This window comes from Vitis riparia, unplaced genomic scaffold (genome assembly GCF_004353265.1).
Source record: "Vitis riparia cultivar Riparia Gloire de Montpellier isolate 1030 unplaced genomic scaffold, EGFV_Vit.rip_1.0 scaffold821_pilon_pilon, whole genome shotgun sequence".
NCBI lineage: Eukaryota > Viridiplantae > Streptophyta > Magnoliopsida > Vitales > Vitaceae > Vitis > Vitis riparia.
In genome coordinates this window covers 14,059-41,769 of record NW_023269800.1, presented here as the reverse complement: position 1 = coordinate 41,769, position 27,711 = coordinate 14,059, and the positions used below count along the sequence as shown (strand labels likewise).

At 33.7% G+C, this 27,711-nt stretch overlaps 3 protein-coding genes and 1 long non-coding RNA gene across 5 annotated transcripts; 3 read left to right on the top strand and 1 right to left on the bottom strand.

The window, feature by feature from the left end:
• The first annotated feature begins 774 nt into the window (after positions 1 to 774).
• LOC117910706 (GDSL esterase/lipase At5g03610-like) lies at positions 775 to 2,015 on the top strand. 2 transcript variants are annotated; one of them, XM_034824824.1, is made up of 3 exons: positions 775 to 987; positions 1,123 to 1,287; positions 1,656 to 2,015. In XM_034824824.1, the coding sequence occupies exons 1-3, from the start codon at positions 918 to 920 to the stop codon at positions 1,934 to 1,936; spliced, it is 516 nt and encodes a 171-aa protein (XP_034680715.1). In that variant the 5' UTR covers positions 775 to 917; the 3' UTR covers positions 1,937 to 2,015. The 2 variants fall into 2 exon arrangements, with proteins under 2 accessions (XP_034680715.1, XP_034680714.1); XM_034824823.1 differs by having other exon boundaries at positions 790 to 987; positions 1,120 to 1,287.
• A 221-nt stretch (positions 2,016 to 2,236) lies between these two features.
• On the top strand, positions 2,237 to 5,137 carry LOC117910705. The gene is made up of 2 exons (XM_034824822.1): positions 2,237 to 3,389; positions 3,710 to 5,137. Exons 1-2 carry the CDS (start codon positions 2,306 to 2,308, stop codon positions 3,742 to 3,744), a joined length of 1,119 nt encoding a protein of 372 aa, XP_034680713.1. The 5' UTR covers positions 2,237 to 2,305; the 3' UTR covers positions 3,745 to 5,137.
• Positions 5,138 to 7,083: 1,946 nt separating this feature from the next.
• LOC117910707 lies at positions 7,084 to 8,251 on the top strand. Its single transcript, XR_004650736.1, has 3 exons — positions 7,084 to 7,153; positions 7,292 to 7,598; positions 7,992 to 8,251. It is a non-coding gene; the product is annotated as an uncharacterized LOC117910707 (long non-coding RNA).
• Positions 8,252 to 9,032: 781 nt separating this feature from the next.
• LOC117910701 lies at positions 9,033 to 25,402 on the bottom strand. The gene is made up of 3 exons (XM_034824819.1): positions 25,014 to 25,402; positions 24,832 to 24,918; positions 9,033 to 9,193 (listed from the first exon to the last, which is right to left on the bottom strand). The coding sequence occupies exons 1-3, from the start codon at positions 25,366 to 25,368 to the stop codon at positions 9,033 to 9,035; spliced, it is 603 nt and encodes a 200-aa protein (XP_034680710.1). The 5' UTR covers positions 25,369 to 25,402.
• Positions 25,403 to 27,711: the final 2,309 nt, after the last annotated feature.

Sequence of the window (27,711 nt, the reverse complement as noted above, 5' to 3'; positions counted from 1 at the left end):
GGCAGTCATGAGGCTCATGACAAATACTGAAATACAAGGCAAGCCCTAACAGCAAAAGTTTTTATTTTATTTATTTATTAAATAAGGCATCAATAGAGGAAGTGATATGCCCTAATCACATACTTTAATTTTTCTATGTACATGGGCTCAGAGATTATAGCCAGTACTCATGGCTAAGAAAGCTAGGGAAGTCAGGAATCTTTACATGCTATCAACACCCACTTGAAAGATGTTGACTATACAGACATTTGATTTGAAAGAAGATTAGAACTCTTGAATTTCTCCCCAATTCTTTCCCATTGAAATTTATTTTTTGTGGTTGTTCTCCATCCCTGAAAATGATTCACGTTACGGTCACTGGTAAGGTAAGGACAGAGAGGAAACATGCTATCAGCTTTCCTTGTCCACTAGTAGAAATCAAGAAATGGCTACTATATTTAACAGGAGTCGTGAGCTGTGGCCTATGGACAGACGCACATTTGTTTCAGGCTCGTTGAACATGAGCCGCACATCTTGTCGCCTGGGTTGGAACTCGTGTTTTTTCATTTTTGTAAGTATTCAATAATTGACATACAAAATTTTATTCAGAAATCGTTGTATGATTTCTTTGTCTTTGAAATGGGGATCAGATAATCCATCCCAGCACCTTATCTCAACTCAGACCTCTAAGTATTTGCTCAAGACAAATAATAGATCGACCTGGACTTTATCTGAGCGAAGAATCATCACGCACTGGGCCTTTCTATTATTTTCACTATTTCTTAGGTCCAATTATAATAAATTTCAAATTCAACTGAAAACTGATAATTGGCTTTTGGCTTATGCAAGTGTGATAGCTGTCATCTCTCTTTCAAAATCTCTCTACAAAGGAAGGTTCCTTTCTCTTAACAGCTCCTACACCTGGAATCTGTTCGCTAATGGAGAAGGAAAGCCACTTCTTCATCGTCTGTTTTTGTCTCTTCATTTGCTTTAAAACTATTGCTACAGGTACATGTTCTGAGATCTAGCTTTATAACTTTGGCTAACTGGTAGCTAGAAAACATTGGTGTCTGTGGAACTAAAGTTTGGCATTCTTCCATCTTCTATATATATCTTACATTGCATTAATACTTGGCACAGAAGCTCATGCTCATGACTTCACCAAGCTTTTCGTGTTTGGAGACTCCTATGTTGATACTGGGAATAGGAATTTCAGTGCTAGGTCATGGAACCAACCATATGGAATCACTCTTCCTGGTAAACCGGCTGGCCACTACTCAAACGGTCGCGTCTTCAGTGACTACATAGGTCCTCTCTCTTCTCTTATGACCTTAGCTATATTCTACAAAAATTGATTTATTTTTATATATTTTTCTGAAAATTTTTGGCCTGCATATTTTTCCAAAAACCTTTATCTGAGGGCTGGATCTTCTCCTTTCTTATTCCTTTCCTTGTGAAAAGCAATAAATTTTTGTTTGAGAGGAGAAAAAATAGTTTCTTAAGTGTACGTAATTCACCCTAGTATGATGTGGAAATAATATTCTTCCAAGAATCCTGAAGGGGAAAAAAGAAGTGAAGAATAAAGAAAGAAGATAAAGGTCTGTATTCTCTTCTGTTCATCATTTATTTCATCTAATTATACTTTTATCTTCTGTCTGAACTGCATGAAAAAATAGCTTCATGGATGGGTATAAGGTCCCCTACACCATATAGATGGAGAAAAATGGAGAATACATCCCTGGAATATGGAATGAATTTTGCTTTCGGAGGGACCGGGGTCTTTGATACCCTGGTCAGTGCACCAAACATGACAATCCAAATCGATCTTTTTCAAAGACAACTCCAAAAGAAACTCTATACCAAGGTTGATGTTGGAAATCAAGCCCACGTCGCCTTCCATCCTATGCGTTCCTTCCCATATTTAGCACCCTCTGTTTACTTCCCTAAATTAGTGTAATATACAGCCTTTATTATAATTGATTTAGGAGTAATTCTAGCAAGGTAGTTTATTCACTTTCCATGTAAGAGTTTATTCTCTTTCCATGTAATAGTTTATTCACTTTCCATGTAAGAGTTTATTCTCTTTCCATGTAATAGTTTATTCTCTTTCCATGTAAGGGAAATTCCGTCCGGAATTGTCTCATATCTGTAGGCTATTTATTTATGCTTTCTTTCATTGTAAAAAGAGTATCATAGAATGAATTGAGTCTATGTTCCTCCATAATTAGTCTTCAAATTCTTCATGGTATCAGAGCAGGTTTAATCCTGTCTCATCGTCTTCATCTTTAGTCAGTTTTTTTTTTACTCAATTCTATTCTTCTAGGTTATGCCTAAATACGGTCCAGCCTTTGGAATGGCTACCAACTCATCATCCTCTACTTCTGATATCATCATCTCATCATCTTCATCCTCTCATCAGATGGAAACCTCTCATCTGCCAATCACAGCCCATAAACTGAATGGGCAAAATTATTTGCAGTGGTCTCAATCCATATTAATGTTTATACGGGGAAAGGAGAAAGATGACTACATCACTGGAGCTTCGGCGGCACCAGAAACCACAGCATCAACCTACAAGAAGTGGATAGCAGAAAATAATATGGTCATGTCCTGGCTAGTCAACTCTATGACCCCTGACATTGGTGAAAATTTTCTGTCATTTGATACTGCCAAAGAAATCTGGGACATTGCAAAAGAAACTTTCTCAGACAAGGAAAACACATCTGAAATCATCCAGATTGAAGGCATCCTCCACGATTTGCGTCAAGGAAACCTTACGGTAACTGAATATTTCAATACTCTTACTCGTCTATGGCGTCAACTTGATACGTTTGAGGTTCATAACTGGAATTGTGTTACAGATGGTTTGTTGTATAAAAAGATTGTCGAAGGGAAACGTGTGTTTAAATTTTTGTTAGGTTTGAACAAAAATCTTGATGAAATCAGAGGAAGAATCATGGGAGTAAAACCTCTACCTAGCCTCAGAGAGGCATTCTCTGAAGTGCGTCGCGAAGAAAGTCGGAAAAATCTCATGATGGGATCCCATCAACAACTGAATATGGCAGAAAGCTCGGCTCTTAAGACTCAATTCGCTCCTTTTGACAACCGTCAAAAAATTAAAGGAGGTAGACCTTGGTGTGATCATTGCAAAAAGCCGGGACACTCAAGAGAAACTTGCTGGAAGATTCATGGAAAGCCAGTAGATTGGAAGCCACGTCAACCACTTGAGAAAGAAGGACGAGGCAATCATGTGGCTACCGATGAACAATCGCCACAACCTGAAGCTAGCCCTTTTAATAAGGAGCAAATGGAGATGCTTCAGAAACTACTGTCTCCTCTCTTGTCAGTACAGTCACAAACTGGCTCATCTTCCAACCAGCTCATTGGTTCCGGAACCTTGGCTCACAAAGGTAATTTTTTGAATGCCTTTACTGTTGGTAAGAAACGTAAAAAACCTTGGATCGTGGACTCAGGAGCATCTGATCATATGACGGGAGATGCGACAATTTTTGATACATATAGCTCATGTCCAAATAATTTAACAGTCCGAATAGCAGATGGTTCACTATCAAAGGTTGCCGGAACAGGTTCAGTTGTGCTATCAAGGGATCTTACTCTCAACTCTGTTCTCCTTGTTCCTAACTTGGACTGTAATCTATTGTCAATTAGTAAACTCACTAAGGAAAAGAGGTGTATTACTAATTTTTCCTCCACTCACTGTGAATTTCAGGATTTGGATTCGGGGAAGACGATTGGCAATGCTGAGGAATGCTCTGGACTCTACATCCTTAAGGAGCTCCATGATCCACAAGAACAACCTCAAATGGCAGTTGGTAGTAATTCTTTTTCGGTTTCATGTCAAAATAACGATAGTGCAATTATGTTGTGGCACTATCGCTTAGGTCATCCAAATGTTATGTATCTCAAGCATTTATTTCCTTCATTATTTCATAAAAATCCAAAATCCTTTGAGTGCGAAATCTGTCAATTATCAAAGCAAGTCCGGTCTCATTTTCCCATTCAACCCTATAAAGAGTCTAGTCCATTCTCAATGATTCATAGCGATATCTGGGGTCCGTCAAGAATAAAAGATGTAACTGGTACTAGGTGGTTTGTCTCATTCATAGATGATCACACTAGATTAACTTGGGTATTCCTCATGAAAGAAAAATCTGAAACGAGTCAAATTTTCAAAAATTTTAAAAATATGATTCAGACCCAATTCCAGTCAAAAATACAAATTCTAAAGTCTGATAATGCTAGGGATTATTTCAACTCCATTCTAGGAGAATTTCTAGCACAAGAAGGGATAGTTCACTTAAGTTCATGTGTTGATACCCCACAACAAAACGGAATCGCTGAAAGGAAAAATAGGCATTTGTTAGAGGTGGCTAGATCACTAATGTTCTCCATGAATGTTCCAAAATTATTCTGGGGGCAAGCTGTCCTTACGACAGCCTACCTCATCAATAGGATGCCGTCTAGGGTACTAAAATTCCAAACACCTTGTCAAACACTCCTAAAATCCTTTCCGACTACTCGTCTCATCTCTACCGTCCCACCCAAAATTTTCGGGTGCTCTGTTTTTGTTCATATCAATCAACAACATCGAAGTAAACTTGATCCTAGGTCACTCAAGTGCATCTTTCTTGGGTATTCTTCAAATCAAAAAGGGTATAAGTGTTACTCTCCGGTCACAAGAAAATTCTACAATTCAATGGATGTCACATTTTTTGAAACCCAGCCTTACTATCCCAAAAACGATATTCAGGGGGAGAATTCAACTCAGGAATATCAATTTTGGGATCTTGAGTCATTCAGTGAGTCACCCATCATCACTGAAAATCACATTCCTCCAGAGTCATTTAATCAGCCCGAGTCCATTGTTGACTTGTGGGATAAGGAGCACATCCAAGAGGAAACGGAGGAAGGAGCACTTTCTCAACAAACCCATGAGGCTGAACCGGGTCCTAATCCAAGCAAACTTCCAGGTAACAACGCTCCTGATGGTACTGTTGATTCCGAGTTAGAAAATGATATTCTTAATATGCCCATAGCTTGGAGGAAAGGAATTCGATCATGCACTCAGCATCCCATTGGAAATTTTATTTCTTATGATAAGCTATCACCTACGTTTCGTGCATTCACTTCTAGCATCACAGAGACACAAGTTCCTCGGAATATTCAGGAAGCTTTCAAGTATCCTAAGTGGAAGGCGGCAGTCGATGAGGAAGTTCGGGCGCTGGAAAAGAATGGTACGTGGGAAATTACTGACCTCCCAAGAGGTAAGAAACCAGTTGGGTGTAAGTGGATTTTCACAGTAAAGTACAAGGCAGATGGTAATGTGGACAGGTATAAGGCTCGGTTGGTTGCCAAAGGATTCACCCAATCCTATGGCATTGACTATCAAGAAACTTTTGCTCCAGTTGCCAAGCTCAATACTGTTCGTGTACTTTTATCCTTGGCAGTTAATCTCGATTGGTCGCTTCACCAACTTGATGTGAAGAATGCCTTCCTCAATGGTGACTTAGAGGAAGAAGTTTACATGGACATTCCTGCTGGACTTGAGACGACATCAAACTTCAACAAGGTTTGCAAACTCCGAAAATCCTTGTATGGTCTCAAACAATCTCCCAGGGCCTGGTTTGAACGGTTCACTAAGGTAGTGAAAGGGTACGGATTCATTCAATGTCAATCCGATCACACATTATTTGTGAAACACTTCCCAGAAGGGAAGCTGGCAATTATCATTGTATATGTGGACGACATAATTTTGACAGGTGATCATGAAGAGAAAATTGACTTACTTAAAAAATTACTGACAAAGGAATTTGAGATCAAGGATCTTGGAAACCTCAAGTACTTTCTCGGAATGGAGATTGCTAGGTCAAAGAAAGGTATAGCAGTCTCACAACGCAAATACGTTCTGGACTTATTGAATGAAACAGGAATGCTAGGATGCAAGCCGGCAGAAACACCTATGGATGCAACTGTCAAACTGGAAGAAAGTGATGGAAGTACGCCAGTTGATAAAGGAAGATATCAACGTCTTGTGGGGAAACTCATCTATCTTTCTCATACAAGGCCAGACATCGGCTTCTCCGTTAGTGTGGTAAGTCAATTCATGAATAATCCAACCGAAAAACACATGACTGCTGTGATCAGAATATTGAGGTACCTCAAGATGACACCAGGAAAGGGTCTCTTCTTTCAAAGAACAACAAAGAAAGAGATTGAGATTTTTTCAGATGCGGATTGGGCAGGTTCAGTGACTGATCGGAGATCAACTTCAGGCTATTGTTCATTTGTCTGGGGGAACTTGGTTACATGGCGAAGCAAGAAACAGTCAGTGGTAGCCCGTAGCAGTGCTGAGGCAGAATTTCGTGCTATGGCACAAGGTATCTGCGAGGGAATCTGGTTGAACAGGCTGTTAGAAGAATTACGGGTTCCATTGAAGCATCCCATGATGTTATACTGCGACAATCAAGCTGCCATCAGTATCGCTAAGAATCCGGTTCATCATGATCGAACTAAACACGTGGAGATAGATCGACACTTTATCAAGGAAAAGATTGAAGAAGGAGTTTTCAAAGTCAGCTACACTCCGACAAACTGTCAAACGGCTGACATTCTCACAAAAGCTCTTGCTCGAGTTAACTTCGAAGATCTGACAGGAAAACTTGGAATGATCAACATCTACAACGCGGCTTGAGGGGGAGTGTTGGAAATCAAGCCCACGTCGCCTTCCATCCTATGCGTTCCTTCCCATATTTAGCACCCTCTGTTTACTTCCCTAAATTAGTGTAATATACAGCCTTTATTATAATTGATTTAGGAGTAATTCTAGCAAGGTAGTTTATTCACTTTCCATGTAAGAGTTTATTCTCTTTCCATGTAATAGTTTATTCACTTTCCATGTAAGAGTTTATTCTCTTTCCATGTAATAGTTTATTCTCTTTCCATGTAAGGGAAATTCCGTCCGGAATTGTCTCATATCTGTAGGCTATTTATTTATGCTTTCTTTCATTGTAAAAAGAGTATCATAGAATGAATTGAGTCTATGTTCCTCCATAATTAGTCTTCAAATTCTTCAGTTGATCTTAACTCCATTGCTTTGGTATCTCTGGCCGGCAATGACTATACTGCATACCTTGCCAGAAATGGCACTACTGAGGTGAGTTCTCCTTAGATTAATTATGGGTTTTAAGTCATATGATTTAATGACCTTCAATGAATTTTTTTGTGAACTTTTTCTAGTTTTATTTTTCTAAACAACCCTAGCTGCTGATCTTTTATGCCTGTACCTCTATAGGGTTTGTCAGCCTTCACAAAATCAATGATTAAGCAGCTTGGCTTGAACCTACAACGCATTCAAGGTTTAGGAGTGCGGAAAATAGCGGTTATGAATATACAGCCTCTTGGATGTTTGCCTTCTGAAACTATCTCAGATTTGTACAAGAATTGCAGCACATCGGGCAATTCAGTGTCCTTGTTTCACAACTAAATATTGGAGAAAACCGTGGAAAAGCTGAACAACAAGAGCAAGGAATCTGTGTTTGTAATTCTCAACATGTACAAGGCATTTTTGTCTGCATTGAAAAAGCAAGCGAGCCAACCAGGTATTTTCCCATCTGTACTGATTTTGCCACATACTGGGCAGCCTTGGGCCTGAGATTGAGGCCCAGTCTCAGCCACAGGCTTGGCCCAAAGCATGCTCAGACATGGAGTATGGACCAACCATGGACTGTGCTTGCCCTTGATTTAAAAGCCAATCTCAATTTGAATAAACTTGAGGCTGGGATCGATGGATGGGCCATAGCCTGTGCTTGCCCTTGATTTAAAACCCAGTCTCAATTTGAATAAGCTTCAGGCTGTGGGATCGATGGGCCATGGTGGGGCTTTCCTCGGCCATTATTGGAAATGCAACTCATTACTGATAATTACATTTATTTTTTATTTTTTCCAAAATAAAAATAAATAGCAAACAAACTCCTTTTGTAACTTGTGTGCAGGAACTCTGAAGTTTAAGGATCCATTGAGGCCATGTTGCGAAGCAGTGAGTACTGGATACAAATGCGGGAACACAGAGGATGGAAAGAGGATGTACGTTGTATGCAACAACCCCAACTCAACATTCTTTTGGGATGATGTTCACCCTTCGCAGGCAGGCTGGCGTGCAGTTTACTTAGCATTAAAATCTTCCGCATACTCACTTGCTCTTATGTAACCTTGTGCTTTTTAACTTTGCATGCTCTGTTTTATTTTTCTCCTTTGGTATCTACATATTCCAAATTGGAAGTATGGGATTTATAAGTGAGTTTTGGGGCAAAATATAACATCGTGGCATAATATGAGGCAAGTAGCGTAGCAGGGACGCAGAGATCTAAAAAGGACTAAAACTAGAATTGATATATGGTTTGGACACCATCTTCAAAGGTATTATGGACAATAAGGAAAAATAAAAAACCAGTCAACTGTGGGATTTTTTTTTTCTTTTTAGATAATTTTAATATATGTAGGAAAATTCTACCGCACTGAAGTGGGTACCATACTTCCCAAACTTTTTGTCTGTTGGATGAAAAGCTTTACTATCCATATGGATAATGGATTTTTTTTTAAAAAAAAAAAAAGAGAAAAAAAGGGAAAAAGAAAAGGTGCAATGATGGTATCTCCCCTCTTCCGCCTTTTTCTCCATTTTCTTTTCCAAAGTTTTTAAAGGTGAAGGCATAAGATTAGACGTTTTTGTGTCTTTAAGGCAAGATGTAAGTCTTGAAACGGTGAGCCGTAAGCCTTTTGAGACCCTCATTTTATAATTAATAAATATTTTAAAATATATATATATAATAAAAATAAAATGGTATAAATTAAAAACATGAAAACAATTCATTAGAATTATAAAAAAAACTTTACTAGTTTCATACTTTCAAAACAAATCAAAATTAAGTCACAATAGAAAATAGAGGCAATCATACTACTAGTTCCAAACTTTCACAAACAACCATAACCCAGTCACAAAATATCAAATAGAGTTAAACACATATCACTAGAAGGTTTTAACTTAAATCATCATCTCCAATATCATCATCATCCTTATCCAATGTATCAATAGTAGCAAAGTTCTCACTATCTAATCTTCCAATTTCATCTAACTCCTCATCTTCATGAACTTGTGTCAAATTTAACTCCTTTCCTTTGCCTTTGTCTCCACTTTTACCTAGCATAAAGTATAAATTAGGTATAAATGTTATAAGTTCGTTAATAAATTTCATAAAATTTATAACTTAAAATTTTTAGTACTTGCTTGAAACCATGTTGCCCAATGACACTTGAATCTCTTGGTCTTGGGACGACACAATCTAATGGCATCAATATTAAATAGTGCATTATCTTCAAGCCAACATAGATCAAGCAGAAAAAGGGGATCTTCTTTCTTCGCAATCTATTCATCATCCAAATCAATTTCATCTACCAAAATTGAATCAACATTTTGTTTCCTTTATAGACTTGGCTCTCTCAATCTAGTGTTGTATCTCACATACACTAGAGCATTTAACCTTTGATGTTCAAGTCTATTTCTTTTTTTGGTATGAATCTACAAATAATAAAAGAAACAAATTTATATGTTGAAATTAAATTAAAGTTCTCTAACATTAGAATAAAAATGTACATACTAATTTTTTTTTTAAAATAGAAGTATTATTGATTCAAAAGTGCTCCATTTTCTCCCACATATATCCCAAAGCACTACAAGTGAGTTAAGGACTCGAACAACAAACTTTTACAACTCTGGTGTGTAACCCCTAAAGCGCATCCACCAACTCATAGGACTTCTTAATTTTCGAGAATCAATTGTAATATGATTTCCAAATTCACCTATTGTTTGGTTATATGAGTCCAATTGAATGTCAAGTTCTAAACATTCTTCGTAATCTAACATCCTATCCATGCATTCTAATAATCCCTTCCTCACCTCATCCACATTAGAAAACTTATCTTCATAATACAATTGAGGATTAAGATAATAACCTATTGCATGTAAAGGTTGATGAAGTTGTAGAGTCCATCTTGCATTTATTTTTCTCCAAATTAGGTCACATTTCCTTTCCATGCCCCCACAATTAAATTCAATTTTCTCTTTAACTGAATTCATCAACTTATAAATATAACCCATGACTAGCATTTCCTTTAAATCAACCTCTCTCAAGACACTTATTAATGGAATAGTGGTCTTAATACAAAAAGCAACATGAGGCAAAAAATTTGAATCAAACAATACTATATTTTGAGCTTTTATGCCGTCTACATTTTTGGCTCATCTACTAGAACACCATTTTTCAAAGGAGAACATTGTTATAAGGGCTTCTTTTTGCTTATAAAGACTTTGGAAAGTAAGAAATGCAGTAACAAATCGTGTAATTGTTGGATGAATAAGTTCATGATTTTTTGTAAATGTTCTCATCAAGCTAAGAACTCAAGTATGTCCAGATATGAACTTCACCACTTGCCTAGCTCACAAAAGTGTATTAGCATAAACATTTAGCTTCCCAACATCAAATCTATGTAATGAGCAACATAAGGAGTCCACCATAAACTTCTCCTCTTTTCTATAAGCTTCATTCCATCATTCACATAATTAGATGCATTATCAGTAATAACTTACACAACATTTTCCTCTCCAATTTCTTCAACCACCTTATCAAGATGCTTGAACATCAATTCTCCATATTTTTTTTTTTATCATATCAGATGCATCAATTGATTTCATAGATCATGTGCCAGTAGGACTATTCACCAAAATATTTATAAGATACCTACTCTTTCCATTTGTCCAACTATCTAACATAATTGAACATCCATATTACTTCCAAGCTTTTTTGTGTTCTTCCATCATGATATTTATATCATTCATCTCTTCTTTCAAAATCCATGTCCTCAATTCATGCATAAATGGAGGCTTAAACTTGTACCCAAAATTTACAATTTCATTAATCATAAGAGTCCAATAAGGATCATCCATTGTATTAAATAAGAGACCTTTTGAGTACATAAACCGACCAATTTTTTTTTTTATACACTTCTTTCATTTCTTCTAGCTTCCACTTAGAATTCAAAGTAGAATTTATCCATGGGTCCCCTAAATATAGGTTCCCCACTCCCATTTACACTCCCATTTCTACTCCGTAATGTCCCCATTGTTTTAGAGAAGGCACTCTTATTTTGACCCATACAATTTCTTGGAGCAATTCATTTCTTTTTTTGTTTTTATCCTTATAATTGCTCAATGCCTCTTTGCATTCCAATCTAACATCTTCACTGAATTTGTTACATGGTTTCATATCATGATGAGTTCAAGCGATAAGTGATGTTTGAGTCTATTCACCTATCCCATGCATCTTTGATAACAAAACTTACATTGCATATACTTCTGCTCAGAGACTTCAATAGTATATTATCACACAAAATCTCTTTGTGAAGCTTTCAAATTGGAGAAACTGATTCTAAAAAATAATTATAACAATAATAATCAAATTTTATTATATAATTGACTTTTAAAAAATAATAAGACATAATTAAAATATCAAATCAACAATTAAAAAATAAAAATAAAGCATGGAAAAAATGAAAGAATAGTGTTGTGTGCACTGTTTAAAAATGCAGTGCTCAATGCATTGTTTAAAAAATAGTGTTATGTGCCCTGCTTAAAAAAATAGTGTTGTGCATTGTTTAAAAAATGGTGTTGTGTGCACTATTTAAAAAATAATGTTGGGTGCAATGATTAAAGGAACAGTGCACTAGTGCTCATTGTATTGTGCATGCAATAAATATTATTAGTGCAATAAGTGCTGCTACTAAGGTACTAAAAAATTTTGAAATTGTTGTGAGAAAAAAAAAATAATCAAAGAAGAAGTCTAATAGGTCATGGAAGTTTTGAGAATTAAACCCTGAAGAGAGCGAAAGATGGAGAGAGAAAAGATGAGATGAGAAGACCTACCTATTAAGAATCAAGATGAAGAAGATGCAGTTCTTCACATCGTGTCATCGCCAAATGAGAACTTCCATCGAGATGAAGTCATCGGAGTAAGAAATGGGAGTAACACTCTAATCATTGCGAGGTTGTTACTAAAGAAAAAGCTGATCTTTAGGTTGTGAAAGGTACAAACTATGAAGAGCTAGTGTTAGGTTTCTCACTTAACTCATATTCTTTGTTCCCTCTTTAGTCTCCAATGTGTTTGTGGGGTTACTAAAGTATTCAACGATATGTTTGTTTCAATTTCTTTTTTTATTAGCTACCTTAGCAAACTAAAAGCTCATGCTTTAGTGAGCAAGGTGTTAAAGGCGTATGCAGTGCACACTTTTGAAGCACATTAGGCCAAAGGTGTTTGCCTTTTGTGTTCGACTTTTTCTACCAACGCCTTCAGGCATTTTCTAAACACCTCGCCCCATAGTGTGCCTACAAGAAAGCCTTAAGAGCACTTTTCAAAACACTGCCTTTTTATCTTTTATTTTCTTTTCTCCATTCCCTAAAAGATTCTACCACCGATCACTTCATTTTTGCTTTTGCCCTTGTTGAAGCACCTTGTGTGGGAAACATTGCTCTAAAAAGTTAGGTTTGGGTTACGATTTAGGTAAAGGGCGGGTGAAGATGGTGTGATAGAGAGAGGTTTTATACAGAAATACCCAAACAGACGTATCGTTCTCACTTCCCAAAACAACGTCTGAGGAGTCAAAGGGATAAACCCAAATGACAAAACAATGTGACCACCATAGGGAAAAATGGAAGAAATGTGAAGTTTCCTTTTGCTTTGATTTAGCATGATAATTGATGGAAGATTTCATTTCGACCCTTCCCGATATTAGATATTTCATCAATCTTTCAATGAAATATCTCAACATTTTCGTCCGTGTGTACAACATCATTAGAATTTAAATAAACCTAATAAAAAGAAATAAAAATTAGTTTACCCTTACTTCTAAAAAGAAAGAAAACAATTTTAATGTAGTAATTAAATATATTAATAACTCCTATCATCCTCCCACAAACTCATGTTGTGGCTACAAGAAGCATCAAGAGTTTGCCAACTAAAATTCAAAAACATGGAAGCGGGTGTGACTTGGTAAACAAATCAACAATCTGTTGGAAGAAAAAAAAATGCAAAGTGAGAGTCTTATGCTGAAGGTGATGACAAGTGGGGTGACAATCAATCTCATTATACTTGGTCTTTTCATGAAAGACAAAGTTGTAAGCAATCTAAATAGCACTCTTGTTGTCACAATACATCTGAGTAGGAGAAGAAAGAAAAACAACTATAATAAGAGTACAAACATTCCTCATCTTTGTAATAGGAGCAAAAGTCACCTCATAATTCATACCATAGAGGTAGTAAATGTACCAAATCTATAGTATCAGTCTTATGCAAAGTAGAAAGTTCCTCAATTATAACCTGGAAGATGTTGAGAAGAACATGGAAGATGAGGATCCATAGTCTTAGAAGATGCTATAGTCATAGGAGAAAAGGAAGGAACATCACAAACAAGAACCAGAGTACCAATATATATATAGGAAAACTATATGTATCATTTAAGAAAGGATCAATGTGTACAAGTTTAGACTTAGAGATGTTATGAGGCTCAATAGGAATATAAAAAGTATATGTTCACGGAAGAAAATATGACTAGAAAAGAAAGGTATATGCTTAAAGAAGAAAAAATAGTAGTAGATATAAAACTAAAACTATCAAGGAAAATGAGAAGAAGTAGTAGTAGTAGTAGTAGTGGTTGAAGATACAAAACTAAAATCATCAAGGAAAAAAAAATAAAAGTCAACATATAACTATCAAGGAAGAGAGACAGAAGAAGACATAAAACCACAGAAGAAGGAGAGATATAAGAAGACATAAAAATAAAACTAGATAAAGAAGGATTTAAACAACAAGAGGACAAATCAAGACTAGGACCTGTAATTGTTGATACTTTTAGCTCATCCAAAATATACAATCCTCTTCTTCCTCATCCCCTTGCCTATGGCTTGTCCTAATTAGCTTTTGGAATTAAGGATTATGAAAAACTAGTGGCTGGCAAAGTTGAAGAGTAAATATAGCATGTGGTTTTATGGCAAGGAACTTTTGGAACTATTCAATAAGGAAAACTACTATGGGGTTAAAGAATAAGGTGACTCTAAATCTAAACAAGTCAGATGGAGGAACAACTATTGTGATATTAGACCGTGGTGACCTATAAAAATGTTGTTGGCTAGTACTGAATTGACTTTGCTAAGATTGTTGAGAAGGCTAGTTTTGCACTATTTTAAGGGGAATCATCAAACTTTGAACCTTCTAGTGACCCTTCTACTTATAATAGCTACATTCATCTATAAAAAATCTTGAGTGAGGCTTGTTCTGATTATTGAAAAGTGGCCTCGAAAGGATTGCAAAAACAAATGTAGGAGGTGTGGAGAGAATATCTTTTCTTACTCGAGACTTAAAATGTATATCCTTAGCTAACAGTTCACTTACTACTGAATCAACAAAAGGAAGTGGGTTGTGATGTAAAATAGCCTCATTAAATGCTTCAAAATCACTACAAAAAGCCATAAAAAAATTGATCCAGACATTGTTTTTTTGTACAAGCAATATAAGGTGCAAAGGTCCAGAGCTCTACTAATTCTGTGAGAGCCAGCTGGTTCTAGAGATTAGTCATAATGAAATAAGACTCCTAAATACTCATATCTTTCTCTTTAAAGACTTAAATATTTGTCTCTAATTGATATTGTTTTGCAAAATTAGATTGTGTATACAATCTTTCCGAATGTTCCCAAATCTCCTTGATGGTTTCATGCTTTGCCAACTATATGCCTATTGAATTATCAACAAAATTGTTGATCCAAGTGATAATTTTCAAATTGCTTCCTTTCCAAACATCTAATTGTTCTATATATTTTTCATCTTTTTTATTCATAGATTTGTGTAGAGTATCAATAACATAGCCCCACATATTTTTGCCCTTTAGAAAATTTTTCATCACATAACTCTAATATGAATAATTTTTTCCATCCAATCTCACATTAATAGATTAAAATGAATCATCTCATTCACTAGCCATGATGAATAGACAACAAATAACAACCAGACAAAAGAAAGCAAATAAAAAATAAATAGAAAATCAAATACCAGGATCAAACAAAAAAGGAACGATGCAATCACCCACTATGACATCCCATGATGAAACACAACAAGGAAAAGAGAAAAAAGAAAAAAAAAAAAAAAGAATTACATGATCAAACAAATATGAAGGTAGTGTATAAAATTAAACTCTCTTCCATGAGATCACAAATCAAAAGTCCTATTAAAGATCAATTTTGCTTTGATATCATGTTGAAATCTAAAAAAGATTCAAAGCGAAAAGAGAGAAAAGAAAATTTTGGATTTTTTATTAAAAATTCTGTTGAAATTAGGTACAATACCATTAGAATTTAAATAGACCTAATAAAAAATAAAGATTTTATGATGCTTATGAAAAAATATATATAATTTATAATTTTATTATAATATTAATATTCATAATTTATTGAAAATTATTTATTTGTAAGTATTTGAATTTAATGCGGTTTATATTATATAAATTGAATATATAATCTTTTTACAAAGTCAAAATAAAATGAATATTTTTAAAAATAACTTATCCAATTTGGTTTTTTTATTTTTTGAAAAGTATTTTTAAAAACAATTTGTAGAAGAGGGAATCAAAATGTCTCCTTTTAAAGATCAATTAAAGGCTAACTTATAAGTGTGGTTTCAATTCGATTGGAATAAAAACAAATGAAAAAGAAAAAAGAAAAAAAAAAAAAAGAATAAGATGTTTATTCTCATCTCTCATTCCCACATGCCAAATATAATGTAAGTGTTTGGGTGGCATAATATGCTCTACCATAGTAATTAGTGTTTATTGTTAGAATTTTGACATTTCATAGTGAAGTTGAAGCAAAGAAAGGAATGTGAAATCCTTAATAAGGCGTTTAAAAGGGCTTAGTGTTGGTAACGAGGCATTTAAAATGACCTAATGTAGGTAACATTGGTCAAAGACTCTACCATAGTCATTAATTTTTATTGCTAGAATTTCAACATTTCATAGTAAAGTTGAAGCAAAGAAAGGAATATGAAGTCCTAAACGAGGCATTTAAAAGGACCTAGTGTCGGTAATGTTGGTCAAGACTCTACCATAGTCAATTTTTCTTGTTAGAATCTTGACATTTCACAAAGTTGAAGCAAAGAAAGGAATATGAACTGCTTAATGAGGCATCTAAGAGGACCTAGTGTCGGTAATATGGCATTTAAAATTAAGGACCTAGTATTAGTAATGTTGGCCAAGACTCTACCAAAGTCAATTTTTATTGTCGGAACTTCGACATTTCACAAAGTTGAAACAAAGGAATATGAAGTCCTTAAAGGAGGCATTTAAAAGGACCTAGTGTCGGTAATGAGACGTTTAAAAGGACCTAGCGTCTGTTAGGTGGTCCTCGACCAACAGGTATATATGGCTGCTTGCCAAAATTAGAATGGGCTAACTCCAAGAATCAACCCAAAATTTCGCTTCATCTAAGATAGACCAATAGATTGAGTGGAAACACCGACACCCAATGCAATCTAGGCCTCATGTCAGGAAGGGGTTTGTTGGCATTACTTGTTCCTACACTATTTTTGGCACGTCTGCTGGAACCCTTTCTTGATTTGTTAGTACCGTGGCACCATTTTTATAGACTTCAGTATTCCAAATTTCACAGATATTCACATGAGTATCGTGTCGCATATAGTGAGCTTCACTATGCAATGTGGGGAGGACAGTCCCTACAGTTTCGTAAAGAAAAGATTGCTTGCCAATTTTTTAACAGGTAAGGCCTTCTCATGATATATTTCCTTGCCAACAAATTGTATTAGCACTTGCTAGTAGATAAAAGAAAGAAACTCTCCACAATCAAATCTACAGCTCTAGCTAGAGGCATCAAGGGCAGACTTCTCTTGCTTAAAAACAAAAATGTGATGAAATTGTAGAATAGTTCATTACTAGAAGAAGAAGTTGAGGTGGGAGAGGAGGACGAGCTAAAGGTGGGCCAAAAAGAAACGTGAGAAAAGGACATATGCGCCCCACTCTTGACTCCGCCAACTTTGAAGACAAGCACAGAGCACGAGATGTGACCAGGGAGGACGGGAGCAGATATTCATGTTTCACACCAATAAAGTTGATTTGATATTCAAATTGGCAGAAAAAGTTATAGCTTTTGAGTTGAATGTTAACAGAGATTGAATGGAGATACTTCTCGGTAATGTATTTATAGCTTACAAAGTGTACACCTTACCGCCGTGTTTGGTACGCGAAAGGAGGGCAGCCATGTTTGGTTTGCAGAAGTAGTGGGAATGGAAATATATATATATATATATATATATATATATATATATATATATATATATATATATATATATATATATATATATATTTTCTCATTGATGTTTTCATAACTCAAACAAAATAATATCAATAATGATTTAAAAAGAAATGAAATCTCACTTTTAATTAGCAATTTCAATTCATCATTAGTAGGAGGTATTTTGATTTTATAGTATAAGTCCTTTTTTAAAACACTTTTCAAAAATTAAAAAATCAAAAACTTTTTCAAATAAGTTGTTTTAAAAATAATTTTTGTATTTTGATTTTGTAAAAAAAAAATCTTAATTCAATTTATGTAGTATAAACTAAATTTAATTCAAATTTTATTTAAATTAATTTTATAATTAGAAATAAATTTAAAAATAAATATTTTTTTAATAAAATATAAATAGTAATATTATAATAAAATCATAAATTATATATTTATAAATATTATAAAAATGTAGATATTAACATCTTGGAAAAGCATAATTGATTTATATTATTAAAAATAAATAATAATTCAAAATTAATAATTGCAAATACCATTTTATGTTAAATGAACTAAAAAAACAAATGAAGTTTAATTTTTTAAAGGAATAAATCAGTCAATATTTTCGTTATATGTATATATTTAGTGTTTAATTATGCGCATGTTATTATCAAATTTTTTATTTAACCTATAATTAATTAATCATTTTTTTTAATTTCAAACTATTCTTAAAAATCAGAAGATTTATTAAAGAATTTAAAGTATTAATTATGTTTATTTTTTTTATAGGGTATATTTTTTGAGTTTCAAATTATTTTTAAAAATGATTAAGCTTATTGATAAATTTAATACAAAGTTTCACTTGTTTTGAAATATATTTCTCTAATGAAAAAAAATCGAAAAAACAGTACTCAATTTTACTTTGTTTTTAAAAAATGTTTTAAAAGAATAACAACATATAAATTTTTAAAAATGATTTTATTTTTAAATTATATGTGCAAATAAGTTTTTATTACTTAGCAAAAAAAAAAACTTTCAAAAATGTTTTTTAGTGAAAAAAATTATTTTAAAAGAGTTTTTTTAATGAAATTAAGAAATTGTTTAAAATTATATATACAGATATTATTATTAACTTATTTCTTTTTTCATTAAAATTCTCATTTTTAATTAACATTGAAATGAAAAATAATAATCATTCCAAATTTACATTCTTATATATATCCCAATATAAAAATTGGAATTACCAAATTCATTTCCATCAAAGGAGAAACAGAATGAAAATAAATTGTCACTTATCAAATACCACTTACCTATTGTAAATCATGGAATTGTTAACTAGAAAACAAACTTCTTGAAATACATGCTATCGGACATTCTCTAAGATGCAGATCAGGAAAATGGAGTTCAAGTTCTAAACTCCTAATACATGCTACAAAAGGATATAGACATTTAGGTACAAATTAATTTTTGTAGTTAGACAACCTGGCAGAGATGGTTAAGGGTAATATTTTACTTAGATGGATCTAGGATTGAAGAGCCTTTTGGAGTTGGTATATCAGTAATTAACTAGATTGATGGGCAGCAAATATTGTTACTATTTCCAAATTGATATTCCTAGCTTGTTCCAATAATCAAGTTGGTCATGAACTGAAGGAGAAAATCATGATTTTGCAAGGTGATTTTTAGTTAGTGTTATAGTAATTAAAAGACTACAAATGTGCAGGCTAGAGTTGGCTTCATTCCACGTGGTAGCACAACAATTAGTGCTGGAAGCTTTTGACAATGTGGCATTAAAACAAGTCCCATGCAAGAAGTACGGAGTGGGAAAAAAGTTGTCACAATTGGCCTGGCTAAACCATTAAATGAGATGTTGGAGAAAAAAAAAATGTAAGACCAGCTGTAAAGGAAATTTCCATCAATAAGAGAGAGGTGTTCCAGCAAAAACATGTGCGTAATAAAGGTACAAAAATAAAAGGTGGTAATTAACAATGCTAAAGTTGGACCCACAAGTGATGGCAAGAGATGATACAATCAGATTGAAAGGATCATACAAACTATGGCCTCGTATAAATTATTATGTAATATTTATTTAAATATCAAATTAAGTATTATGATTTAATAAATAATAAAATTAAAATCCTTTTGGTTAGTTTACGGGAAGTTAATTTCCTAAATTAAAGACACTTTAATGAAAATTAATTGCACTTTTAATTCTGTAAAGAAATTAATCCTCTCTCCACCCTATAAATAAGCTTTTTATTTCATCAATAATACTAATAGAAAATTGAAGAGGTTAAAGGAGAAAAACACAGTTTTTATTATACTTTTTTTTTAGTCTCTTAAAAAATATCATGCCGATAAAATCCTTAGTTATTATGATTTTTGTAGGAATTAGGATTATGATTGAATTAGGTTATTATTGTTCGGCATAAACTCAACTTGCTCATAATAAGATTAAGAAGCCCCGTAGGTCAATGGTTTCAAGATCTTTCATGACAGGTCAAGCTCTAATCTCCTGGTGTATAGTAGAGTCATGCTCAATGGAGACATTATTTGAGTCTTTAAGATCCAGATTCATTGTTCTACTTAAAAGAAAATGTCAATGTATATTAGGTGATGTTCCCTTGTTTTAAAACTGTGACACATGTCATCATAAATGGTAGACATAGACATCTCTCCGAATCACCGTACATATGGTACCCTCAGAAAATGAAACACAATGGTCAAATTTTGGATACATGACAAAGACCTCGAAGTCATAATGACATTCAAATAAGGGTCTCCAAAAAGCCCGCGGCCCACGGCCCGCTTTAGGCCCGGCCCGGCCCGACGGGCTAAAGCCCGGCCCAAGCCCGTCGGGCCCGAGCCCGTTTTTGGGCGGGTCGAGCCGTGGGCCTAATTTTAGGCCCGTAGGCCCGCCCTTAGGCCCGTCCCTTTAAAAAAAAACTACAAAAATAAAAATTATTAAAAAAAATATTCATTTCAAAATTTTATTCATTGAATGTATAATTACATTTGAAAATGTGGGAAAAGTTTACATCACTACAAAATAAATACATCCCAACTAGGTTGGCACCTATTTATTTGTCAATCATATGTATTTTTCAACCACAAAAAATAAAAATAAAAATATAATATACATTTAGTCATTATTTTCTAGCGGTGATGGCGAACTATCATGCATCCATGAAGATCTTGATAATTTTAAAGATTCCATATCGGCAAGCATCTCTGTTTCTCGAATGGAATCGTACATCCTTTTATCTGCTATTTCTCAATCTTTCACACATATCCCTGCTTCAATAACATCTGGCGCTAAGTTGCATCGTTTTTTACTAACTACTCTTCCACCTGCACTAAAAGCAGCTTCTGATGCAACTGTACTCACAGGAACTGTTAGTACATCACAAGCAATTATAAAAAGCACAGGATATTTGTGTTGATGTGATTTCCACCATATTAAAATATCAAAATCTTCTTGATCTTCAAATGAAATTGTATCAATATTAAGATATTTATCTAAATCAGATGTATTATTTGGAGAACTATTTGTTGTCTTTTTTCGACTTTTCAATATTTCTAGAGCTCCTTTATAAAAAGATGAGGAGTTTGTAGATGTAGATGGTAATTTAATAGTATTAATATTATTACCATATTTTCTTTATAATAGTTATATAAATTATATAATAATGAATTTATTTCATTTTAATTTCTTCAATTTTTATTTGGTCATTAAAATAAATAATTGTTAACCATTCATCCAAAGCTTCAAATTTCAATCTAGGGTCCACAATTAAAGCAATATAAAAAATTAAAGGTATTTCTCCCCAATATTTTCTAAATTTTTCTATCATTGCAAATATTGTATCATTAAATATTTCAAAACTTAAATATTCTTGAAGTACAAGAAAAATATTAGTTATTTGCGTAATAACTCGATTTGAAGTTGGATAATATACACCACAAAAAATGTTTGTTGAAGTATCAAAAAGATCTCTTAAAAGATCCGCAATATGCCAATCATAATCATTTAATGCATAAATATCTGCTTCACAATCATTGTTAATTAATTGTATTTCATATAATTCGACTACTTTTCTATATTTTATAATATTTTGTAAAAGTTTATATGTGGAATTCCATCTAATGGCCATATCCAAATTTATATTTTTTCTTTTCATATTTAACATTTTGCAACAATGAAAAAATAATTCATGTTTTGCTTGAGAACTATTAATACTATATGCAATGCCTCTAATTTTTTCCAATGTACTATCAACATTTTTTAATCCATCCTTTACAATTAAATTTAAAATATGTGCACAACAACGCACATGAAATATTTTAGCATGATTTTCTTTTACTTACCAATATAGTTTTAGTCTATGTATTGCTGCATCATTATTAGCAGCATTATCTAATGTTATTGTCAATATTTTATCACGAATGCCTAAATCTATAATTTCATCATTTATTAAAGATGCTATATTTTTACCACTATGTGGAGCATTTATTAATTTAAATGAAATTATTCTTTTATTTAATTTCCATTCATTATCAATGTAGTGAGCAGTTATACATAAAAAACCAGTGTGAGTTAAAGATGTCAAAATATCATATGTTAAACAAATATTTCCTTCAAATTTTGCAAAAAAAAATTTTAAAATTTCTTTTTGTGTATAAAATTTTTTCATAATATCTCTTTTAACTGTATTTCCAGACCAACCTTTAAATTGAGGATTAATACCTCGTTGAATTGTTCCTACAAAATCATGAGTTTCCATCATGTTGAAAGGTTGTTCTGCTCTTATTATATAATCAATCATTTTTTCACGACAGTTAGATTCATCATAAAAAAATGTTTTTAAATTTTCACTTTCATTTTTACCTAATTGCATATAATTTCTAATATCTACATTATTTTTAGTTTTACAATTTTCATGATGTCTTTTTAAATGACTTGTGTTTGCATTTGAGTCACCAGTAAGAAATTTATTACAAATTTTACATTTTGCTTTTATTTCTTTTTTATTATTTTCTAAAATTATTTCTATTCTATAAAAAAAATCCATATATTTGAAGTAAATTTTTTGTTTTATGATATTTCATCACATGGACTAGATGAAGAAGCACTTGTCATATTATAATTATTGATAAAATATTATGCCAAAAATAATAAAGTAATAAATATAAAAAAAAATGTAACAAAAAAATAAAGTAGTAGGGGTGAAGTATGTTACTCAATTAGAGAACCGATGCAGAAATTCCTAGCAAATTTGAACTCTTGGAGTCACCAATGCTTGTTTTGCACCACCAACAATATTGTATAATTTGATGGAAAAATAAAAGAATTTGAAATATTGTAGAATGTGAGAGAAATAGAGAGAGAAATAAAGAGAATTTGATAAAAAAAAAAATGAAAAGGAAGAAGATGTATTTATAGGAAGGTTAAAAAAAAAAAAATCAAAATAATTGGCCATGTGACCGTTGGAGGCTTAGCTCCAACGGTCACATGGGCTGGAGCTAGGCTCCAACGGTCACATGACCGTTGGAGCCTTTAATTTTTTTTTAAAAAATAATATACTTTATTTTTATATACATATAACTAACTCAATTAATAAACATAAAAAGGGCCCGCCCGTTGGAGACCCTTACATTCAAACAACAGATGAGACATAGAAGTGGTCGTGGGTATGGTTGTATTTGAGTTAAATAAATTATATATATATATATATTATTGCTTATTTTATCATTTCTTAAATTTTTTTCAACATTTCTATAAATTTTAATTAATTTTTAGCCTATTGAAAATTTTTATCAAAATTTTATTAATATTTTCCAATATACCTTGAGTTATCAGTAAAATCCTAGTGATATATTTGTAAAAACCAGCATATTTGTAGCCGTAACTCTAATTCATATCCTTTAGTATAAAGGTGTCTTTTATAGGATGAAAAGAAACCTTAGCAGAAAAGTCACACTCGCCGACGGTGCACTCTTTGAAGTTGCTATACAAGTGCAAGTTGCTATAAATAAGTGTTGATTTGAGCCACACATTGCACAAATAACCCAACCCACAAGAAATCATTCTACAAAGCCAAACAAAGGCATCAATTTCTCCTATTCTTCAAAACATAAAAATAATCCATATTCAGTTGCAAATGCAAGGTTTTTCTTCAAACTTAAAATATGAAAATTAGAAACAACAAATAGAAAGAGCAGAATCGAGAAAAAAAAAAACCCGAATTTTAAAATCAAGAAAAACTTGAAGGCCGAGGAATTGAAGAACCGCTGATGCTAATCTTGTTTTCTTCATTAGCCTCATAGTTGTGGTTGTTAATTAGGGTTTGTATTGTAGGGATGAAGAGGAGAAATGAAGAAGAGGTTTTCCGTTAGGATTTATACTAGCTAGACATGTACAAAGGGAGGGGCATAGTTTTAAAAGGCTCAAGGCACAAAGTAGTCCTGGAGCCTGAGGCGCAAGGCGCATCTAAGGCGCGGGCTTTAGTGAAGTGAGGCGCACCCTAATTTACATATATATTTTTATATAATATAATCAAATTTAACAATCATTTATTTGTCCTAAACACATAAATCATCAAATATCATCCAAAACTTCAATTTAATAAACAAAAAACATAAAAATAAAGAACTCCAAGCATAAAAACAAATCCAAATCCATATTGTTAATTGCCTAATACATATCCAAATCCAAAGTTTCCAAACCTAAAGGTCCAAAACATGAAATTTGTCCATAATTCAAAAACATCATTAAAAAACACTTAAATCACAAATTTGTCCACAACAAGCAATCATCACTCCTCCTCTAAATCAACAAAATCATCATCATCATCATTTCCATCACCACATTTGTAGCCTTCCCCATCTTCTTCATCTGCTGAATCAACCATGTCTCCATCTTCATCTTCATCTATTAGTGAATGAGAAGGCAAAGTTCTAGAACTTAAAGCTATCCCCCTTGTTGGTGGTATTATGCTCGAGCTTGCTCTAGCTCTAACTCTAGTATCAAACCTGGCCTCCTCAGCTCCAGCAGCTTTAGCAACATCACCCCATGTCAAATTGTCATCATCAAATACAAAATCATCTTGTGCACCTCCATGAGAATCCTCATCTTCCATTCTCCCTATCAACCATTCATTGCTATCATCTATATCTTTCAAGGAAATTGGGTCAATGGTGTTACGTTCATTGTATCTTCTCTTCAAGGCTCGATTATACTTAATGTACACCAAATCATTCAAGCGTTGATGATCTAACCTATTTCTCTTCTTGCTATGAATCTGCAAAAATTCATAAGCTCATAAATATATTTTAAAGTTTTAACTTTTAAGTTACATTCAAGACTCTATTAGACTATTACTTCTAATTATTTTGGATTTGGTCACTCACATTTTCAAAGATGCTCTAATTCCGTTCACAACCTGATGCACTGCATGTTAAGTTGAGGACTTCCATTGCAAACTTTTGCAAATTTGGAGCTGAAGCTCCATATGCAGCCCACCATTCAGCTGTAGTATGGATATTAACAATTTAGTGAAACAATTCACCTATTTTAGCAAAAATACAATCTAATCATTTAAATAAACAAAACTAAATAACTAACCTGGTGCTCTAGTCTTTCTTGTCTTAACAGCTAACTCATTCCCGAATAGTCCTTGGGCATTTGTGAACAAACTCACTTCGGCCACAACTTTTTCTTGCTTAGTAGGGCCTCTTGTTAGCCTTAAGATGCATTTATACAAATCACTCATAATCTCGGCATCATGCTCTATTTCTGGCTTATCATAGAAGAATTCCGGGTTCAAAAAGTACCCTGCTGCATGCAAAGGCCGATGAAGCTGAATCTCCCACCTCTTATCAATGATGTTGAAGATTTCTTTGTACTTCTCTTCATTTCCATTAAAACTTCTCACAATTGCATCCTTAGCTCTATTCATGGCCTCATAGATGTATCCCATAGGAGCTTTTTTTTCACTATCAACCAAACGAAGCACACGAACTAGGGGAGTCGAAATCTTTAAGCAAAGCACAATAGTGTTCCAAAATGAAGGCATTATACTATGTTGGCTATAGTTTTCCCCTTCTGCTCTTTTGCCCATTTACTATCTAACCAATCTGAGCTTGTAAACATCTTCCTCAAATTGTGTTTTTTGTTCATGCAATCGCGATAATGTGATGAAAGCAGTTGCAAACCGAGCCTTAGCAGGCCTAAGTAATTCCCTTTGTCTAGTAAACCGCCTCATCATGTTGAGTAGCCCTGAGCGATTATAAATATACCCATTTAGTGATATAGCCCTCTCCAATGTCCTTTTGATGTTTGGTAGCTTTCCAATATCTTCCAACATCAAGTCAAGGCAATGTGTAGCACATGGTGTCCAATACAAATGTGGGCGCTTTAATTCTAACAACCTCCCTATATGAAATTGTAGATAATAAATTTACATAAGTTCTCAAGATAAATAATTCAAATTTTAAAAGTAAATAAAAATTCAAGAAATAGTATTTATTACCTGCCATCACATAACTTGAGTGATTATCTGTTATAACTTGAATAACAGTCTCCTCACCAACTTGCTCTACCCATTTGTCAAGTAACTCAAACATCTTTTCTCCCGTCTTAATCGTTGAAGAAGCATCAATGGATTGCATGAACATGGTTCCTTTTGAACAATTAACCAAAAAGTTCACCAAAGTTCTCTCTTTCCTATCGGTCCATCCATCCAACATAATTGAACATCCATTTTTCCCCCATTCCATCATATGATCTTTCATCAAATCTTTTGTGAGAGCCAATTTTTTCTTAAGGTTAGTAACTCTTACCTCATGAAAAGTTGGTCCCTTCATACCCACACCATATTGGCCAATAGCCTCAATCATTGGTTGGAAACTCGGATATGTGACTGCATTAAATGGAATAGCAGCCTCATACATTCATCTTGTGATAAGCATACAAGCTCTTTGTCTTGCTTCCTTTTTGTAGGCATCATTGATGGTAGTTTGATTCATCTTTCCACTCCTTCGATTTTGAATAACCATCTTTGCATTAGGAGTGAAAAAATGATCCATAAGACCTTTTTGTCTTGGTTTTTTTGAAGAAAACGTCCTACCACCACTTCCTCCTCGGTTACTACCTCCACTAAAAATGTTGGTGACATTCGTTCTACTATTAATCTCCTCACCAATATCTTCATCTTCCAAACCAAACAAATCTTCATTAACATATTCGCTCCCCATATTCATTTGCTCTCTTTGATTTTTCTTGGAACTCATATACTCTTCAATTTCTTCTCTAACATGTTCCGGACATTTTCTACATTTTTTAGCATTTCTATATCCACCAACAAGATGTTGTTTGTGTCTATATATGCCTCATTTGGTTACTTTATCACAAAAAATGCATATGATGGTGTTCAAATCTTTTTCATTAACCAAACGACCATATTTCCACCCCGGATCTCTTCTTCCACTTGCACTAGAGTCCACTTGAGTTTCACTCTCATTATCCATATTGCAAACAAATTATTTATACTCTACAATAAAATAATTTTAATTAAATTAAGAAAAAAATTGAAAAAAAAATGCATATCACATTATCAAATATCACATTAACAACAAATATGCATATGAGTGCTTTTTATTTATTTATTTTTATTTTGTAAAATTTTCATGTCAAAAACTCAAAATATAATATTTATATTTTAAAAAAAAATTTACCAATGAGAGTTATGAGATAAGAATGGAAAAAAATGCAGAAAAGTGAAGCAAAAAAAAATACCGAGGTCCGGAAGGTACGTGACTATTTCCCCTTTATTTTTCTCCTATTTTCCCCCTATTTTTCTTCTTCTTTTTCTTTTTTTTCTTCACTTCTCCAACACGGAAGATGCTAGGGCAAAGAATGGCAGTGGTCTCGAGTTGAGAAAGCCAGAAAAGGGGGCTGGATGGGAGGAACAGGCAAAAACGGCGTCGTTTTGGCCTTTTTAAAAAAAAAAAAAAAAAAAAGAACAGGCTCCAAAACGACGTCGTTTTGGGCCCAGCAAATAAAAAAAAATTTAGGGCTCCCACGGCCTCGTCTCCTCTCTGCAACTCGACGGTAGAAGGAAGAAGAAGAAGAAAAAGAAGAAGAAGAAGAAGAAGAAGAAGAAGAAAGAGAAGGAGGAGTGCGTACCTGGTCGGACCCTCAGAGGTGACTTGGGCGACCGCCTCACGCCTTGCCGGAGGCGAGCACCTTGCACGCTTAAGTGGTGCCTTCATGATGGGGCATCGCCTCTCTTCAGGCGAGGTGCCGGAGGGTGGCGTCGCGC